The sequence below is a fragment of the Propithecus coquereli genome, unplaced genomic scaffold (assembly GCF_000956105.1).
Source record: "Propithecus coquereli isolate 6110/MARCELLA unplaced genomic scaffold, Pcoq_1.0 Scaffold20, whole genome shotgun sequence".
NCBI lineage: Eukaryota > Metazoa > Chordata > Mammalia > Primates > Indriidae > Propithecus > Propithecus coquereli.
The window spans coordinates 12,519,966-12,540,529 of NW_012144967.1; the positions used below are offsets into that span (position 1 = coordinate 12,519,966).

At 55.4% G+C, this 20,564-nt stretch overlaps 1 protein-coding gene across 2 annotated transcripts in view; it reads right to left on the bottom strand.

The window, feature by feature from the left end:
• Positions 1-628: 628 nt before the first annotated feature.
• The window catches only part of RHCG (Rh family, C glycoprotein), a 29,809-nt gene continuing 9,873 nt past the window's right edge, over positions 629-20,564 (bottom strand). Inside the window, exons 3-11 of one of the 2 annotated variants that reach the window (XM_012643696.1) lie at positions 18,321-18,471; positions 14,902-15,049; positions 13,953-14,119; positions 12,533-12,670; positions 12,217-12,353; positions 11,779-11,903; positions 11,468-11,541; positions 8,435-8,588; positions 7,536-7,593 (exon numbers count right to left, since the gene is read on the bottom strand). In XM_012643696.1, the coding sequence (XP_012499150.1) occupies positions 8,448-8,588; positions 11,468-11,541; positions 11,779-11,903; positions 12,217-12,353; positions 12,533-12,670; positions 13,953-14,119; positions 14,902-15,049; positions 18,321-18,471 (1,081 nt within the window). In that variant the 3' untranslated portion in view covers positions 7,536-7,593; positions 8,435-8,447. Of the gene's footprint in view, positions 1,032-7,535; positions 7,594-8,434; positions 8,589-11,467; positions 11,542-11,778; positions 11,904-12,216; positions 12,354-12,532; positions 12,671-13,952; positions 14,120-14,901; positions 15,050-18,320; positions 18,472-20,564 lie in introns of those variants that run through there. The other variant, XM_012643697.1, reaches the window with a different exon arrangement.

Below are 20,564 nucleotides of genomic sequence, written 5' to 3' on the forward strand. Positions count from 1 at the left end.
TCTTCCTTGCAGCCACCATTTGCTATATTTATTCCAGAAAAGCCTTCTGAGCCAGGCCATGCGGTAGATACTGTCAGGAATTTGGCAGATTCCCTGACCTCCAGGAGCTCAGAGTCTGCAGGAGGAGCCAAGAGAAGCACAAAGAGGAATTCAGCGGCCCATGCAACTGGGAAATCTAGGAATGCCGCCTCAGGTGTGACAGGGTCCCCATTACTCAAATAATACCAACCAGCCTCTTTTTCAATGTGTCTCAGGACTCCTCTTTGTGAGGCAGTTGTATTCTTTCCTGCTGTGGAGGCTTTCCTCCAGGCAGTAGGAGGAGAACATGGATTGTTCGGCCATAAGCTTACATCACAGCATTGGAGCAAGCGTAAAGGAAAGAGAAGGCTCCTCTTTCTCTGCCTCCATATACAAAATCCCAGGGAAGGAATCTGATTGGCCTAGCTCGTGTCGTGTGCCCTTATCTGCGCCCGTCACTGTGATCGGGGGATGGGATACCACAGTTGGCCAACTATGTGTGATGTGTGGGTGTTTACATATATCCCTTACAATTGACAGTAGGCAGATAGATATCTGCATAACAATATTACCACAAACTCAGCAGCGTAAGATGCACATATTTATTATTTCACAGTTTCTGTGGGTCGAGAGTCCTGGAATGGCTTAGCTGGGCCCTCTGCAAGCCTGAAATCAAGGTGCGGGTCAGGACTGGGTCCCCATCTGGAAGGTTGACTAGGGGACAGATCCACTTCCAAGCTCCTGCAGCTCTTGGCAGAAGTTGGTTTCTTGCGCTTACAGGATGGGGGGCTCATTTCCTTGATAGCTGTCAGCCGTCCTCAGTTTCTAGGGGCTACTCTGATTTAGGTCCCAGCACGGCCACCTGCTTCATCAGTGCCAGCAAGGGCATGAGAGACTCCAGCCAGGTGGGTACTACAGTCTTGTGTGGTGGTAATCATATAATCACCTACACAGAATCACATGCATCCCATCACCTTTGTTGTATTCTATTGATTAGAAGCAAGACACAGGTCCTGCCAAGAGAAAGCAAAAAGGAGATGAGGTTATACAGGGGCATGAATACCAGAAAGTGGACATCGTGGGGCCGCTTAAGTGTCTGTCCATTTTATATATATCTATATCTATATATACATAGAGAGAAGATATATACATACACACGTATGTTTATTGAATAGTTTACATGACATATATATCATTGTTCTACACAAATAGTAGTAGCATACCATCAAACGTGACATTCCACTGTACTAGTTAGCATTCATTGCCAGGCTGCTATATGCCAATTATCCCCTTTAATGCTCACAACTCTCTCTGAGATAGATGCTATTTTCCATGTTTTACAGGTGAGAAAACTGAGGCTCAAGGAAATGAAGTGATCAGCTCAAGACCAAACATGTAATTTCTAGCAAGATGGATTTAAAGCTAAGTTGGTCTGACTGTCAGGCATCTACTTTTCTCCCCGTATCAAGATGCTAATGAACAAACCAAGAATCACCTCCTGGATGTTGTCTAGTGAAGCCAGCTGTCTCTGGGCTTGGACACAACTGTATCTATTCCCTCACTTTGAAGTCACTGTGTCTCTTACTCTCAGCCCTTCCCCAGTGACACTTGTGCCATTGAGCCCAAGTAAGCAACTATCAGTTTATATCCTTTCCCTGTGCCTGTATTTTTCTCTTTTCTTTGCCCCCATTCGAATGGGTAGTCAGTTGTGCACTCACTGCCATCATGTTGGGATGCAGCAGCCCACATAACAGAGGTGAGTTCCCCATCCTCCTGGCTTCTGTTTCCCAATGCCTAAGTCCCTAAAAAAATTCCAATTTGTGGTCAAAGACAGAACGTCTTGGAGAAGCAGAGGAGGAAGGAAAGGATTCTCCGTTTTCCAAAACCTTTGGAATATAAAAAAATTCTCCCAGGCTAGGGAGAGGAGAAAGGGGTGACAGAACCATTGGGCATTGTTTCTTGTGCACCTGAGTTTGTGGACTGAGATTCGTAAATGCTCTCAACTTTGGGATGTTTCCAACCCACACACCCTTCTCTTAGTCTTTCTTGTCCCTCCCACCAGGGGTTGGTGTATTTGTGAGGACATTAGTTTGGTTGCTGTATCAAAAAGACCCGAAATAATAGGGCTTAAACAATTAAAAGCTTATTTCTTTTACATAAAACATCTGGGTAGATGGCCTAGTGCTAGAATGGTGGCCCAATAATTATCAGGGACCCAGACTCTTTCTGTCTTGTTGCTCTGCATTTGTTATCATGCAACTTCAATTTCATCTGCATGTCAGCTGGTAGGAAGAGGAAAGGGCTTCCTATCTGGAGCCTGACTTAGAATTTGTACACTCCACTTCTACTCATTGGCCAGAGTTTGGTCATGTGATGATAAGCTAGCTGCAGGGGAGTCTGGGAAATGTAGTTTTACAATGGGAGTCCTTGTGCCCACTTAAAATTCTACCATTAGTTAAGAAGGGTAGAATAGATGTGGTGGGACAATCAGTCTCTGCCTGTTGGCCAGGACAGCAAAGTTTTTCCTATGTGGTCCAGCCCTGTGGCCTTAGCTCTGTATCTTTGTTTAGGAGAGTTGTAGGGGGTTTCTGCTAAATTCAGGCATAGACATTTTGAATATGGTAGCTTCACTTCAGTTGGCACCTTCAGGGAACAGATAAGGGGCGGACAGGGGCAAATAAGTCATGCCCATGTGTGTGAGCCAGTGAGGCAGGGAGGGTGAGCATGGGGATCCTGCCAGCAGTTCTGCACCCAAAGCAAGTTCCAAGGACAACAGTCTTGCCCACCCTTACCACCTGTCTTCCAGATTGGCAGTGCTGTGCCCACACCCCTCACTCTGGTTATCCCTTCCCCCAACTGAAGCACAACTTACCAACTTTTTTTGGCGTGTAAGGTGGCAGGGGGTTGGAGAAAGGACTCTTCTAGGTGTCATCTGGGATTCTACTCTTCTGGTCCCTGCTCAAATCAGGCAGAAATGCTGTGAGCAGTAGGTTCAGGTCCTCTACCCCATTCACACCCGGTATCTCTTCTTCCTGTCCTCTACCCCATTCTCCTAGTGTAGCCAAAATTCATTCATTCATTTGACAAGTACTGAGGCCCTGCGATGTGCCAGGCAGACAGGGTCCCTGCTCCTGTGGAACTCTCTGCTGGGGAGACTGGCAGTTAGCTAATCACACAAAAGAATACATGTCACAGACTTGATTATGCTATGAAGACTGCCGTCCCGGGGTCATCTTTGTCCTCTGCGTCCTCGATGCCTCACACAGAGTTGGGAGGCAGTCAGTCCTGTTTGCTGGCTGAAGGAAGGAATGAACGCACATGGCGGGGGCGGAGCAGAAGGGCAGAGGGACCAGACAGAGCTGGGTTTGAATCTCTCCTCCTCCTCTGCTAGCTAGTGGTCTTGGGCACTTATCTTCTCAGCGTTCTTCTCTGTGAAATGGGATACCCGGCACTTACCCCCCTGGGTTGCTGTCAGGTTCGTGAGCCACTGTGTACACAAAGGATGGCGAAGTGACTGGGGCCAACAGAAAGGCTCCGGAAACTGGTAAGAACTTTCTCTCAAGTCTCTACACGTTCCCGAGTCTGTGTGTGGTGGCCTCACCACTTCAGGACCCATTTCTCTGGCACCTCCTGTGCCACTCCGCAACTGCTCCAGCCTCAGTCTGTCCCCCAGGGGACCCGACGCTGGGGGCGCAGAGCTGCCCACCGTCCCCCTTTGTCCAGCCCTCCCTCTGGCGGTCCTTGCCTCCATCCCCACCCTTCACCTCAGCCAGCCCAAAGGGACACCCGAGAGGATAATCCAAGCTGGACTTTTCTGGAATTTGTGGAAAAAGGCCCCAGGCTGGTGAGGCCCGGGTGCCCCACGCCCCTGGGCCCGCCTGCTCCGTGAAGAAGGGTCCTGCTACCTTCCATTTTCCCAGCCAGGAGGCCCTCGTTCCCACATTACCACATGAATGGGGCACAAGCCCCCCGTCCACTCGAGCAAACAATTTGGCTAGCAAATTGACATAATTACAAGAGACAGAGAGGGAAGAAAGACACCCCCAGCCCCCGGGCCCCCTGGCGGGTGGTTCCCGCTGAGTTCCCCAGGCTTTGTGGGCCCGGTGCTCAGGGCTGATTAGGAACCTCGTGGCCTTTTCAAGAGCCCTAAGTGATTGGTCCCCTTAATCTGATTACAATTTGCAGAGCCCCTCCAGCCGCCTCTGAAGGGCTGTTCTCAAGCACCCTGCTCCATCGTGGGCGAGTACACACACACACACACACACACACACACACACACACACACACAGACTCACGCACACGCACACACGCACACTTAGCGCCCATTCGGGCCTGCCGGGGGAGGGGCTGCGCCAGTTTGCTCACCAGGCCGCACCTCCTCCGTCAGGGACCTCTAAGTCATCCAAGTTGCTGCCCCCAGGCCCCATTTTCTTTGCCCCAAACCTCAGACATGCACGGGGCCTGCCCCTGCCCTGGCACACAGGGTTGCCAGTCTGTAGGGAACCCGCACAGACACAACACCCAGCCGGGGCGTGTGTGAGCACACCTCCCAGTCACCCGCCCCCAGCGTCCGGGACAAGGCTGCCTGACCCCAGCAAGGGCAGCCTCTCTCCACAGCAGCGGCATTTCTGGGGCTCCTCGTCCCAGGGGATTAGCCCCAGCAGGCAGCCTGGACACAGCTCAGGCACAGGCCGCTGGCCGCTCCCCCCTTGGGCTCCAGGCGCTGCGGTCAATGGCCTCAGCCCTCCTCTCCAATTTGTAGCTCTTAATCCCCGGGGCTGAGCCACAATGGCTCCTTTTCCAGTCCCCGATCCTGGCTCTCACGGACCCCAGCCTGGCCTCCCACCCCACAGGGCGCCCCCACTGGGCAGCAGCTCAGAATGGGGGTGGGGCGGGGGGCAAAGCTGGGGCCGAGGCAGAGGGGGCCCTGCCTTGTTAGCCAGTCACCCCTGCCCCAGGAGATGGAAGCTGGGCATGTGTGCGGGGATGGGGAACGTGTGTGGGGCCCTCTAGAGTAACGGCCGGCTTGCGGCACCCCCACCTTTTGGCCACCCAGCCTGGAGGGCCTGAGAAGGGAGTCCCATTCTCCACCTGGGAATCCCGCCCTTTTCTCAGACTATCCCGAAGGCCTTCATCTCTGGACACCAGCCTGGGGCCAGGAGCCAGACAGCAGGGCATGTGGAGCCCAGGTTCACACACTGGAGTCAGTGGCCCGGGCTCAGGTGGCGCATTTGATAACACTCGTGACCTTGAATGCGTTACTTCTCCTTTCTGGGCCCAGTTTCCCCACGTGTAAGGTGGGAAAGCTGCACCCTCTCTCTTGGGGTTGCTGGGAGGTCAACTGGTGTAGGGCACGTCGGGCACAGTGCCCGGCAGCCAGTGTCACTGCGGGCTGCTGTCAACATGCATGTCAGGAACGGGAGGGCACTTGGAGGACAACTGCAAACACAGATGGAGGGACCTTCCCTGGGTACGTCCCTATAGCCCTGGTGGAAAGAAAGTCCAGGCTCTGCAGGGTTCCCGGGGACCTTTACGGTTGAGTTTTCCGGGACAAGCCCCACAATTGCCAATGAGACTTACGCCTGATCACCTGACCCAGCACTGGTTTGGGAAACCGGGACCTCAACCCAGATCTCTCCCAGGGAGGGGCTGGGCGTGGGCTCCCAGTGCAGCCTCAACATTGCCTGGGGCAGAAGCGACTGCTTGACCCCAGTCCTCCCTGCAGCCCCCAGGACCCAGGTCATGTGATCAGGCAGAGGGCTCACCCCAGATCCCTCAAAGCCTAGTCCTAGTTGGGCCTAGCTCTGTTGGCAGGGCCGGGCATGGGGGCTCGGAGGCCCTCCTCCACCCTGCACCCCTCCTGCACCAGGCGCCCTCCATTCAGGCGTGCAGGGCTGGGCTGGGCGGCTCTGCTGCAGAAGGAGGCTGGGGGCGAATCAAAAGAAAACAAACCCACCGCTCCCCACCCCGCCACGCTGCACCCCTGCCGAGCGCCGTGCACCTCCTCCTTTGTCACAATGTTTTTCAATCCGGTGAAGCAAACTGTCCAATTAGAGCTGGGGCCTCCGGCTTCCATCTTTGCCGACGTTTAATTAACATGCTCCTCTTGGCAGCTGCTGACACGTTCCAGAAACAGGTTGTAAAGCGTTTTTGTCTTTACCCAGCATGGAAAATGAGGGGTGTTACATCGCAGGAACATGAATAGGTTGCATTTCAGATCCCTCCTCTCCTCCCTCTCCTCCCCCTGCTCTGGTGAGAGGAATGAAGCCCTGAGTGTGTGTGTGTGTATGTGAATTGCAAGGGGGGGCAGGCAGGGCGGAGCTGGAGGCAGGAGAGACCATCCTCTCCCTCTCCTCTCACCCCTTCTTCCCAGGAGCCTTTGCTCCACAAAAGATATGGATTTTATATCTTATTCTCCAGCCGGCACACTTTGCCTCATCTCTCTTCTAGCCATACCAAACCTCACGTGTTGATTCTTGCCCTTGGGTCTGTGCCCATGCTCTTCCTTGCCATCCTCTTGGTAAACTCCTATTCAGCCTCCAGAACCCTGCTCAGGTGGCCCGCACTGCTTCTCTAAGCCCCACCTGTCATAGTTCAGGTTGTATCAGGTCTGTCCCCCAGCTAGACTGTGAGCCCCCTGAGGGCAGGAACTGTGTGTTACTCTGCCCAGGGTGGTGGTGGGCCTGGGAGATCTAAACTCTTGGAACCTTCCCCCACTGCACGGGGAGAACAGGGCTGGCTTAGCAGAGGAAGGAGGGAAGGGGTAAGGAAGGGGAGATGGGCCCAAAGGAGCCCTCCCTCCCTACTCCCCCACCCTACCAGAGTGCCCAGAGCAGACCCGAGTGGAGGGCACGGCAGGGATGTCAGCTTTCTCAAGGGGCGGGTTTCTGGAATAGTTGATGTGGGGTAGGGAGGGACCTTGAGGAAGGACCCTAGCCCAGAGCTGAGCCCTGCCGGGCGAGCCAGGCTGGAAGCAGTCTCCAGCATCCTAAATTCTGCCTCTTCAGCTGGGGTGGTTTCCCTTGCAGTGTGGGTGGCACCTTGGGTAAGGGCAAGGGTCGGAGCTAGAGGCTGGGTCCCTTGGGTCCTTTTCTCCCTCCAAATGGCCCCACTGGAGCATTCACACCCTTTCTATAAAGAACGTCAGGAATGTTTATTCATGGAGGCTGCCGCCTACATGGCACAGAGGGATCTGGGGGACCCAGGGAGCATGGGAGGTGCTGGCTGAGGGGCAGGCAGGGGTGGAAGAGTCTAATAGGTGGTGGCTGGCAGCTGAGTTGTCTCCCGGGGGGCTCAGGCCTGCCCCAGGCCCCAGCCCACTCTGGGCCTGCTTTTCTGAGTATATGGCCACCAAGACCCCAGGCACGGGCAGGCCTTCTGCAGCCAGAGGCTGGCCGGGATGCCCAGTTTATCCGCAGCTCCTTTCTCCATTCCTAGGCCGGTCCCCTGGGATGAAGGGGAGCAGGAGGAGGCACCCCAAGGCCAAGCGATCAGGCAGGAGTGCCGCTCACTTCTCTGTGTCCTCAGCGAGGTCAGCGCCAGCATCTTCTGGAGCCCCCAGACAGTCCGCGGAGCCTGCAGGGAGACAGCCAAGAGCAGCAGGTCACTGCCGGGTCCTACCGTAGCCTTTCAGGCACCTTCTTCTTTTCTGGATGGGGCTGACATTAGGAGCAACTGGTTACGACCTTGCCTCTTCCCTAGAACTCTAACATCCTCTCCTGCCACGTCACTCAGCCTCTCACTCCAGATCCAGCTATTTCCAACCTCTGGCCCCCAAGGAGATCGAATAACAATAAGAACAATCACAATGACCTGCAAAGACCCCAGTTCCTGCACTTGCCAGCTGTGTGGTCTTGAAGAGCCTGAACCTCTCTGAGCCTGAAGTTCCTCATCTATTAAAAAGGGGGAAGTGGCTACCTCTGCATTGTAGAGATCTGGGGACGGTTAGAGGCAACGGACACGGGCAAGGGCTTGGTGCACTCCGCAGAGGAGGCAAAGAAATGTTAGTTGATGGAAAGAAGGAAGGAGGGAGTGAGGGAGGGTCTCGTGTGCACTGGTCAACTGAATAGAGCCAGACCTGTGAGCTCTACTTTTGTAGATGAGGAAATTGAGGCTCAGTCTCTGGGGTGAAGAGGTTCTCAGAGTCACACAGCTGGCAAGCACAGTCGCAAAGCCAAGTGTGCCCCCAGCACTCCTTCCATGCCTTCCACTCATTCCCTGTGTGTCCAGCACGCATGTGGTCTGACTCTGAACATGCTCGCTGCACCGTAGGCAGGGGGTTGGAAGCTCATATCCTCATTTCTTCAGGCTTGCTTTTTGACCTTTTGCTGCTGGCATCTGAGAGCTGGGCCCCACTGGGAGAACATGCCTGTCATCCCCCACGGACAAGCCAAACCCAGGCTTACCTACTTCTCACCTGCTGTGGGAGCTTAGGGTACCAGGGGCATTGCTGAGGCTACTACGGGTATCGAAGATACCGTGGATAGCACGGGTACCAGAGGTGCTGAGTGTACCCCTGGCTTGAGAGTGGGGTCCTCAGGTATGTAGACAGTGCTCTTCTCTTGAGGTATCTGCAGAAAGAGGAGGCAACTCTGAGAGCCCTGTCCCAGGCCAGGGAGGGTGTCGGTGGTGGAACTAGAACGGCCTGAGCAAGCCAGGAGCTGCAAATGGTGTGTGGCGAGCGCCACCTTGTGATCACCTTGCAGATCACATGCCACAGGTATCCTGCCCCTGCCACACCTTAGGCACTGTCCTGGGTGCTGGGGCCAGGCAGGGATGAGACAGCGTTGTTGCCCCATGAGAGCAATGGTGAGGCATTGCAGTGAAACACATAGTGACAACGAGAGTTGTGAATGCACACAAGAGGATTTTAACCCAGCCTGGGGGGATTCTGGGAGGTTGTGCTGAACCCACTTTTGAAAACTGGGAAGGAGTGCGCCAGGTGAGGGGCAGATGCCAGTTGAGAGGCAGCATGGCAAACTCCCCCGACTGCAGACAGGTCCATAAGTGGGGTAGGGAGAGGTGCGGGGGAGGCCAGAAGTGGATGGGGAGGTGGAGTGTGGGTGGGCGGCTTGGCCCTGGCTTGGCTTCATGTCTCATCCCTATCCTCTGGGAAGCCACCTTGCCTCCCCAGTGAACCACCTAGGGGCCTCAGGGACAGCCTGCTGGTGTTCACTCCCACTGGCATGGAATTTTATCTCTGCCAACCAAGTACAGTCGGCCCTCCATATCCACGAGTTCAATGAACCGGGGTCAAAAATATTCAGAAAAAGCAACAATAAAATAACACAAACAAAAAACAAAACAGCACTCACTTTGTATCAGGTATTACGAGTAATCTAGAGACGATTTAAAGTACATGGGAGGGTGCGTGCACATACAAATACTGCTCCATTTATGTCAGGAACTCGGGCATCCCTGTGGGGGATCCCGAGACCACCCCCTCGCCCCAGGACACTACGGACGACAGTACCTCGCAAGCTATGTAACTGAGAGGTGCGAACTTGGAATGAATTATAAAGATCAAAACAGAACCAAGAGGGAGCTTCTACGTGTGGGAACCGATAACAATTCCGATTTATTTCATCAGCATGAAATCTGTGTGGTTTCTACTTGTGGTGTCTAAAATAGTTTAAGTTCTGACTTTAAATACAGAATGAAAATAATTATGCTGGGAAAAAGAAAGTTTATTCAGAATGTGATAACACGGAACAATGTTTGCGATAGAGAGGCCAAGAGAAAGAGCAGGGCACTGAATAGGGTGTGTAACGTGCTCTCCGCGGGGCAACAAGAATCTACGCAGAGGAAAAAAAGACAGAAAGGAAATATACCAAAAAGATGAACAGCGCTTGCATTAGGGTGATGGGATTTCTATTTGTCTCTATTTCCAGACTTTCTTTTTTTTTTTGAGACAGAGTCTCACTGTGTTGCCCGGGCTAGAGTGCCGTGGCGTCAGCCTAGCTCACAGCAACCTCAAACTCCTGGGCTCAAGCGATCCTCCTGCCTCAGCCTCCCGAGTAGCTGGGACTACAGGCATGAGCCACAATGCCCGGCTAATTTTTTCTATATATTTTTAGTTGTCCGATTAATTTCTTTCTATTTTTAGTAGAGACGGGGTCTCGCTCTTGCTCAGGCTGGTCTCGAACTCCTGAGCTCAAACAATCTGCCCGCCTCGGCCTCCCAGAGTGCTAGGATTACAGGCGTGAGCCACCGCGCCCGGCCTCCAGACTTTCTTTAATAAACTTCTAGACATTTTTAAATTAAGAAAACAAATTTAAAAAGAGTGAATTTGGAAGACTTATTAGTTATGTACGTGAAATTGGTTTATAGTAGATATGAGTTAAAATTACCCTGAAAACTTCTGGGATGGTTTTAAAAATACAGAGTCAAAGGAAAGACAATTACAGGCAGTCCCTCGTCCCTGGGACCACAGAAACAAGCCGGTCCTCACCCTTATCACGAGGGGAGCTCTGCCATCCTGCACCTCCAGTGACTCATGGGGGAGAGTCCTGCCTGAGGTCACGGAAAGCCCGAATTGTGGCATGTTTTTAAAGGAAATAAGCTCCGCAACATTTCACTCCTTTCAGCTCCTAGAACAACATCTCTCAAGTTGGGTTTTTGTACTGACGCTCCTCTAGACGCTGAAAGTGGTAAAATGTCACAGAACACAGTTCCTGCATCAGAATCATCTGGGAGCTTGTCACTTGCAGAGTTCCAGGCCCTACTGAATCAGAATCTCTTGACCGGTGCCTGGGAAGCTGCATTTTTACAAGGTCTGCAGGTGGTTCTTACGGAGACTGGTTGAGCACTGTGCTGCGATTCCTAACCCAGGCTGAATATTAGAATCACCTGGGAAGTTTTAAACACATTCCACCATGCAGGCACTACCCCAGACCAAATGAATCCTCGTCTCTGTGGCTGAGGGAGGCCCGGGTTTTGCAAGGCGCTCAAGCTCCCCAGGTGATTCCCATGTGCATCTGAGGGCTGAAACCCCCTGATCAAATGCAGTGGTTCGCAGAGGTTTTTCATCAGAATCACCTGGAAGGTTTGTTAAACCAGAGTGCTGGGCCCCACCCCCTCGCCTTGGATTGGGGAGGTCTGGGTGGGACAGCACGGGGGACCAAACCATGGGAATCCTGCTCTAGAATAAAGCTGACTGAGGTCTTAGGGACAGGAGTGACCCTCAGCTGCTGCCTGGACTGTGGGCTATTTCTGTCACCCCCTAGGGTGTGCAAAATGACAGGTATACACCACCCCCTCCAAGCCCTGGGGCCCAGAGCGGAGGGAGGAGAAGGGAGGGAAGAGTCTTCAACCCACAGGCTGAAGGAGCAGAATGACATAGGCTCTGTCCCCCACCCTGACTTCTGGCTCCCAGGCCCAGCCCCGCTGATGTGGTGGGGGGTCGCAGAGGCGGCTGCCCTTGTGCGGGGAACACGTCCGTAGAACTCACCTCCCAGTAGACTGCATCATCAAAGCAGTTCTCATCAGCAGCTTGTCCCCAGAATGGCAATCTCAAAATTAACCCTAAATAAAGTTGGAGGTCACAGGAGGTCGGGGAAGACTTTCTCTCCACCTGCCCCAGCTCCTTCCCTCAGCTGGGAAAATCCCTTGGGCTGAGGCCCGAAGCTGCCAGTCCCACAGCAGCAGTGCAGAGGGGGATTCCTGGCAGCTCCAGGCGGCCCTCTGGTACATGCCCTTGGGTCCCCTACCCAGGGAGCCCATGGCAGCGCCCGCTTCTCTGGCCCAGCCACTCTCACTCACCCACGATGATGCCGCCCATCAGGGCCATGGCCAGGCTCACCAAAAGGCCAAAAACCTGGAACTTGCCCTGCCTTCTTGTGGTCCAATCCTTCTTGAAACCTTGAAAGTCAAAGGAATGGGCAAGCCTGGGGTGGAGACAGGAGGGGCGGGTCAGGGCCCACAGAGAGGCCAAGTAACCCCTGGCCGCCACCCACAGATGTGAGCGAGCACCAAGGCTCACCGAACCTTGGGCCTCAGCCTCCCCGTGTACTACACGGGGGGCATGGGACATAGCAGGTGGTCTCTAAGACTCTGTGGAGGCAGAGAGGCCTAGGAAACAACTGGTCTGAGTGGGGAGGGAGGGGAGAAAGGCACAGCGTTGGACGCTGGAGGAACAGCAGGCAGGAGGGGTGGAGAGGGAAGGAGGTTGTTCCGCCCCGCCCGCCCCTCCACATTTACCCTTCTTGTCCATACACTTCAGGGCTGGCACAGGCTGCCGTCACAGCCCCCACGATGGCACCCAAGATGCCGGGAATGCCGTGCAGGTTGTGAATGCCACACGTGTCCTGGATCTGCAGCCGGGACTCCAGGAATGGCTACAGAGGGGGGGTTGGTTTGCTGAGGCCAGAAGCTGCAGCAGGGGTGTGGAACCCTCAATACACAGAGACCCAGGACGTTCCAGCCATGAGCCCCGTTCCTAGAACCCCCTCCCCACTGTCAGAAACACGAAGACCCCAGCATTCTTTGCCCCCCAGCCCCTGGCCCAGGGCCTCACCGTCAGGTACACAAAACCCAGGGTGGAGATGATGCCGCAGAAGAAGCCAACGATGAGGGCGCCGTAGGGCATGAGCATCATCTCAGCAGCTGTGCCCACGGCCACCCCTCCCGCCAGCGTGGCGTTCTGGATGTGCACCTGGGAAGGGCGGGCAGAGTGGGCAGGGACTCAGTCCTCTCCCTGGAGCGCCGGCCTGGAGGAGCTCACTCGTGGTGCGAGAGTGCCGCCGGGGCCCTGGGAGCATGCAGAGGGCTCTAGCCTTGGCCTGGGCTTGGCACAGCCACCCCTGTGTTCTCTGCATGCGCCACTCACCCCACCCAGCAGGCCTGGGCGTTTTCCGTGTGCACACGCCGGTCAGCCCTGAGAGCAATCGTGTGTCCGCCTCCTGTGTGCCACATCCACCTGTGTGCCTAGACTCGCACGTCTGAATGTTCTCAACGTGCGTGCATGTCCACGCCAGGCGCCTGTGGGGCCTAGACAGACCCACGCGCCAGCTGGTGCTCTCCGAGTGCTAACCTGCACCCAGCACCGTGCTGCTGGCTGGGGCGACTTCATCCCGTCTCCTTAAGCCCTCGAGGTGAGGACAGCTATCTTTCCACATTTGCGGATGAGGAAATTACATTGCAGGGAGCTTGACTGACTTGCTGAGGACCACAGAGCTAGCAGGAGGCAGAAAGGTGTCTTGATCCAGAGCCCCTGTCCTCGACCCTGTTCCCGGCCGCTGCCTGCGTAGGTCTGGGCGCACACAGGCACACCCACGCCAGCGTGCTGGATTCTCGTCCCCACCTCTCTGCAGAGTGACAACGTCCCCCGATAACAGGGACTTCTGACAGTGTCTCGGCACACATATGCCATGTCAAGAAGCTTGTGTCAGACTATGAGATGGAGAGTTAGTGTCTTTACTTTTCTCTGTATAGAAAAATCTGCCAAAATCTATGGGTTGTCCCAATGGTATGATACAAAGGATACTATGCAACACCATCCCCCAAATCTTCCCCAGTGGAGGGGACAAAGCAGTGAAGGGACTGCCACTCTGAGTGTGTGGGGGTGGGGGCATCTGGAGGCTCAGAGCCTGGCACAGAGCAAGTGCCTGGCAGCCCTGTTGGGCAGCCCTGTGGCAGAACAGGTCACCCCAGAACAGCCGTCAGCACCCCAGGCTGTGGCAGGACAATGGGGAGGAGGAACCAGCTCATCTAGAGCAGCCCACAAAGCCGAACCTCCGAGAATCTGGTTCTGGGTTCTGCCGAAAACTGACTATGTGCTCAGGATGAATCATTTCTCCCCGAGCCCCAGTTTCTTCATCTGCAAACGGGTGCGATGATCCTGATGCCGCCTGTTTCCCAGAATTGTTGGCACAGCGTGGTGATCGGCATCTGCCAGCCCAGGCAGGCCGCACCTCCCCCAGGGCCCCCCTGCTCACCATGTCCAGCTTGCCCTTCTTGTGCAGGGCGCTGGACATCGCCACCGAGGTGAGCACGCAGGCTGCCAAGGAGCAGTAGGTGTTGATGGCGGCTCGGTGCTGGCTATCGCCGTGGTAGGATATGGCTGAGTTGAAGCTGGGCCAGTACATCCACAGGAAGAGGGTGCCTGGGTCAGACCAAACAGGGCCAAGGCGCCCAGGAGGAGAGGCATTAGATGGGGCCCTGCAGAACCCAATCAGAGATCCTGTCCTTTAGCTCCAGAGATGTCACTTGACCCCCCGCCCCACCGCAGCTCAGCTGTTCCCACCTCTGCAGCTTTGCTCATGCAGGGGCTCTTCCCGGAAGGCACCCCCCCGCCTTACGCACCTGCCTAACTCCTGCTCAGCCTTCCACGCTGCCCCAGGAGTCTACTCTGCCCCCCACTGCTGGGCTAAATGCCCCCGCCCTGCTCCCACGGCTCTAGGAGGGAGAATCTTTTCTCCCTCCTGGGGAGATTATCCGAGTGGCACTGCCGTCACTTCCACTACACTAGGAGGAGCCCCTGGAGGGCAGGGCTGGGTTTTAGGAGACCAGAATGGGTACGGTCAATATGTGGTCTCTGGAATGAGTGGACAGATGAAGTAGGAAGGCACGTCTTGCCCCAGCCCCGGGATGTAGTGACCAGTTTCTAGTTGCCACCTTGTCTGCCTTGGGGCATTCTAGGGAAAACACAGGATGAGTGACCAACTTCTTTCACCCCCATGGGGAGGAGGGACAGACATCTGGGATCCTGAAGTGTCTACAGGCAACCTCCCTCTGCCCTTCCCCCAGAGGGAATTGGCAGCCACCCACCAGAACCCGTGGGAATCACGTGTGATCATGACGGCCTGAACTCGTCACGGAGGCCCTCACCCATCGTGGCCCCTTTCACCAATCATGGTGGCCCTCAGTCATCATGGCAGCTCTCACCAATCATGGCAAAGAGATCCGAGTGGTACGCAGAACTCTGTCTCTCCTTGGTTTGCTCTAGGTTGCGTCTGTAGAGGATCCGGGTCACCGTGAGCCCAAAGTAGGCGCCAAATGTGTGGATGGTCATGGAGCCCCCTGCATCCTTCACCTGGGGTGCAAAGGGCCTGTCAGGATATGGCACCTTCTCTCCCTCCCTCCCCATAGCTCTCCCCACACCCCTACACACACACACACACACACACAGAGCTCCAGCTGTCTCGGACTCTTCAGGGTGCAGGATGGAGCCTGGGAGCCCCCACAGACCAGTCCACTGCTAAGAGGGAGAAGGCGGGATCCCTGAACCCTGTCTGTCAGCCTGTCAACAAAACGCCAGGGCACCCAACAGCTGGGACTGCTCCTGGATGGGGAAACCCAGGCGTGGAGAGAAACCCGCTCAGTCACACAGCCGGAGGAGGCGAGGCAGAGTTAGAACCCAGGGCGACCCTCTACCTCGTCTGTCGCCCGCTGGCTTCTGCCTTGTCTTAACGGCTGGGAACTCTCTTCCCTCTGGTCTCCCCTGCCCACATTTCATTTCACACCATTGCTCCTGGTTCGACAGCCCCCTCAAGACTGCCATTACCCACCTCCCCCCTGCAGCCTGTCACACCCTCGCCCTCCGATCTCCCAGACGACCTCCCACCACCCACCCCAGCCCTGCCCTCCCCTCCCCAGTCCCCCAAAGTCAGAGCACGCAGAGTCGGTCCCCCCTCGTCTGTCCTCTGCACCTCTCACTTGACCGCTTTAGGTCTCAGGTTCCTCATTTACAAAGTGGGGGGCAGAGCGACTTAGCAGCGCTGTCCTCAGGACCAGAGCAGACCCCTGTGCGAAGCCCCTGGCAAGGGTCTGGCACTCAACGGGTGCTTGATTGGTGTCAGCCCCCTCCCTCCCACCCCCCACACAACTCCCCTCTCTTCAGCCTCCTCTTCCTCCCCACTCAGAGCCAACCCCAGGGGACCAGAATCACAGACTCACTCCTTCACTCCAGATGGGGAAACCCTTGTGATCCAAGGTCACACAGCTAGTTGTTGACAGGGGTTTCCTGACTCCCAGCCTGGTGGGTGCCTCTACTAGCTGTGTGACCTTGGGTGAGCCCCTTAACCTCTCTGAGCCTCAGCTTTCTCATCTGTAAAATGGGGGTAGTAAGTGTGCCTGTGTCAGAGATGAAGATTTAAAGAGTTAACCCATGCAGGGCATTGAGATCGGGGCCCAGCAGAGGGCAAGTACTCCTTTCATGTCAACAGCGATTATTGTGTTTAAGCTTGTCTCAGAGGGAGGCTGAGACTGGTATTCGTTAAGAGAATTTCCATAGCAGATTGGGGAGGGTTTTGGGGGTCAAAGGAGCTTTCCCTGCCTCTTAACTTACCCCCAAGATACTACCTTCTCAGCTGTCTCAGAACTCAGCGACTGGCCCCACGGCCTCCCCCGCTACAAGCCTCGTCCTTTCTCTGCCTCCCCCCTGGCCCACTCCCCGAGGCCTGTGATGCAGCCGCCCCAGCTCTGGAATCCTCCACTTTCTCCTCGCTGCACTAGGCCGGTCCCGGCCCCACCCCCTCTCGCCAGCATGGCCAGGGGAAGCCTGGTAACTGGGCTCCCGGCCTCCCAGATGTTCTTCGACAGGCCACAGCCAAAGTGGCATTTCCTTTACCCATGTCTGCCCATGTCACCTCCCGGTTTAGCTCCCCACTGCCCCATAATGTAGCCGAGATGCCTCAACACAGTCCCCAGGAGTCCCGCCCCAGTTACCCTTCCGAACTCCCCTCCCAGCACAAGCCCCCGTCCAGCCAGACCGAGCTGCAGGGGAGCCGTCACCGTGGGTCAGCCACCAGACCTTTGGACGCTGTGCCCCCTGCCCCCAGTGCCCCTCTGCCTGGTGAGTTCCTAGTTGACTTCCAGCTTCGACTTCTCTTCCTCCAGGAAGCCTCCCTGACCTGCCAGGCTGGTTTAGGCGCGCTCCGAGGGGCCAGCCAGCCCTTGGCGCACCCCGCATCGCAGTGCATGGTCACTGCCTGCTCACTTCCTGGTCCTCACCAGACTCTGAGCCTCTTCCCTGCTCACCTCTCTGTCCCAGAGCCCGAGCGGTCCCTGACACGCAGTCAGACTCCCGGATTCATTCACTTGACAAACACGTGTGGAGCACCTGCCCTTACCAGATAAGGATAAGCGTCTCCAAGAAGAAATAAACCAAGGCACCGTGACAGAGAGTGAGCGGGTGTGACAGAGAGTGACTGGGCCAGTGAGGTGGAGCCCTGCAGCCTGGGGGCGTCCGGCAGGGCCCAGAGGGCACGTGTGTGCCGAGACTCAGCAAGGAGAAGGACTGGGGACGACCACGCCGGCAGAGGGGACAGCCTGTGCAAGGGCCTTGGGTGGGACCGAGGTGGCATGTGCGAGGAGCAGACAGCAAGCTGAGGCCAGGGCGCAGGAGGATGGGAGGAGGGGGCCCATGCGCCTGCGGAGTGGGCGGGGCCGGAACCCGAGCCTTACGCAGTTTGGGGTTTGTTCTAAGTGAGAGTAACAACCATGGTAGGTCTTCACCAGGGGGATGGCCTGATATGCGTCATTTACAGGCCACTTTGGCTGCTGGCGGCAACTGGCTGGAGGGGTGTGTGAGGCAAGGATGAAGCCAGGGAGGTGAGTCAGGAGGAAGAGATATGGTGGCCTGGACTAGTCTGGTGGCTGAAAAAAATGGCAAAATGAATGACTGAATCTAGGGTGGCTACCCACCCTCCAGGAGGGGGGATTCCAGGCAGAGTCCAAATGTAGAAGCGGAAGGGGCAAACAAATGTGTGGCTTCCCTGAATGACCCACCCTCTGCCCCCACTGCTCAAAGGCACCAAGGAGGTTTCTGAGATACAGTCAGAGATCTAAGGTACCCCTTACCTGGGCCATTGAATTGACCACTCCTAGGTGACAGCATTCCTGCCATAGTCTATGCGAATGGCACCTCTTGAGTTGTGCAGTACACAGCCTGTGCAGCTGTACATGCCACCTTGGCCACTCCCCTGGGAGCCATCCTTACAGATTTGCCCTTAGAGGGCAAATACACTGGGTCCTTTCTTTAGCAGAGCAATCTGGAAATGTGGTATGCGTGCAAGACTATGTGCAGGAACATCCCATTCCTTCCATCTGATGTGTGGGGAAGAGAAAGGAGGGAAAACCCCAATATTCAAGGAGCCCCTGCCCTACCCCGGCACTGGGCTGATACACTGGGTGAACTACTGCACCTGCCTGTGGATGCCATTACTCCCACTTTACAGATGTGGAAACTGAGGTTCAGGAGGTTCAGTGACTTGCCAGGCTGACATGACTCCCAGCTCTATCTCTATCCCCCTGCCGTCCCCCCAGTTGTCCCCTCCCCGATCCCTGTTCTGAGCCCTGCTCACCTCCAGCAGTTGGAGGAGAATGAACTCATTCACTGAGAACAGGGTCACTTGGAAGAAAGTCATGATGAGCAGCTGGACAGGGCTGACTTTGCCCAGAACCGCGCCAAAGGCCACGCAGACAGAGGCCACGCAGAAGTCGGCGTTGATGAGGCTGTGGGGAGACAGGCCAGGGAGGGCTGGGGCGACAGCAAGAGGTGCCACTCCAAGCCCTGGGTTTGGGTCTGGACTTTGACTGGACTTTGATCGTCTATGGATTTGGGCCTATGGCTTAACCTTTCTGAGCCTCAGTGTCGCCACCTGCAATAATGGGCACATAACGTTTAGGGCTACTCTAAGAACTAAGAGAAACAATACAGCGAAGTGCCCAGGGCGGCAGTGGCACACAGTAGGTGCTGCCCCTTCCACTGCAGCCCATCTCCGCCCCCACTCCTGGCAGACAGTGTGTGCTCAAGGCACCCATGCGGTCTGGCAGCTGTTGTTGAACATGCCCCGTATTTGAAGCCCTGCCCTGCCCTCTATCTTCCACCTGCCCTTCCAGAACCTCCTCTCACTGCCTCCTCCTTCAGGAAGCCTTCCTGATTCCTCCCACCACACATGGTCTCTGCCTCCAGACCCTTATCTCTCTCTCTGCACGCACCTCTCCTGCTGGCCACCAGGGCCTTGCCTGGGTTTGAGCTACTGGGACCTTCCCTTCACCCTACCTGTGAGAGAGGATCTATGTCCAGGGAAGAGGGAGAGCCACCCTGTAGGAAGTAGGGAGCTGGGGTGGGACTGGGTGGAGGGAGGGGGCTGATGAAGAGGTGGGCAGGAGGAGGTGCTGTGTGGCCGAGGCAGATCCTGGTTCCGTCCACACGTCCACTCTGCCTGACCCAGGCTTCTTGCTCCCTGCCCGCAGCAGAGCTGCCTTCAGCGTTCCAAGGCAGACCTTCTCTGGCGTGAGAGTTGTTAACGGGGTGGGTGTGTGGATAGGAGGGGCTACTTCCTCAAGGCTGTCAGGACTAGAGGAGACCCCCCTGCTCCGCTCAGGGGTATGTGTGTGTGAAAGAGAAAAGCAGGTGAGGGGCAAGAGGTAAGCTATTTGGAAGCCAGTCTGTGGAATGGGGCCAGGGCCCCTCCGAGACAGAGTGCTCACTGGAATGTCTACACAGCACTGCCTTGCTCACCACTGTGTCTCCAGGGCCCAGGGCAGGGCCTGGCTGAATGACGGTGGTTACTAAGTGCTAGGCACTGGCATATCTGCTACGTACTGCACATGCCCTCTGGTACCATACCTGAACCGTACAGGACAGGTACTGTCATTAGCCACAGCATATAGACGGGACACGGAGACTTAGAGAGGCTGAGTTACTTGCCCAAGGTCCCATAACTGCAGCCAGAAGACCCATCTTGTTGGAAGTGACCGCTAGGGAGGAGAGAGAGAGAACGGAAAAGTCCGCACCGTGGGCCATCAGCACCTGGGAGATGGAGTTCTGGATGCCACATCTCGGGAAGGCCTGAGGAGGCATGGGCGGGGCTTGCGGAGGAGCAGTTCCCTAGATCAACAGGTGAGGCCTGGAGGGCTCTTCAGCAGGGACAGGACAGAAGCCAGGAGGCAGGTCCACATCTCTGGGTCCACAGGTCAGGTCTGGGGACAACAGTCTCATCCCAGCCCTGACCACCAGAAAACTGGCTCCAGGTCATTTGCTGAAAATCAATTTCCCAAAAGCCAGTTCGCTAAAACTCAATGTTTCAAGTGACCAACTTGCTCCCTTTGAAGATTTTTTAAAAAATGTATACTTTTTTCATTTAGCCATAGCTATTTTTCTGGGGTGGCCAATGAAACATATTAGAGGTGTTTTTATACTTTGGGTCTATGGCTTAGGGAATGTGAGCTCCTTGTGTATTTTGAACTTCAGGGTAATACGCATGTCAAGGATTTTATACACAAAAAGACTGATTTATCCGTTCCAACACATGTCTAGTCAACTATCTTTCCTGTTTCTTTTAATTCATGAATTCGTTAATTGGCTTGAGTAAATTACTCTTTTGCAAATATTTGGCATGTGTTTTAAATTTCGGACACCTGGCCTGTGATGCCTGGTTGGTGCCCTCCATGAGACAGCAGGGGTTTGCCCTTTAAGTGTGGTTTTCTGGCAGTCTGCCTCCCAGCGCTTTCTGTGGACTGTTTGTGAGCAAGCTAATGAATGTTAATTTCCGCCTACCAGCGATGACTTTCTCAAATTAGAGAACATTTTATTTAGCCAA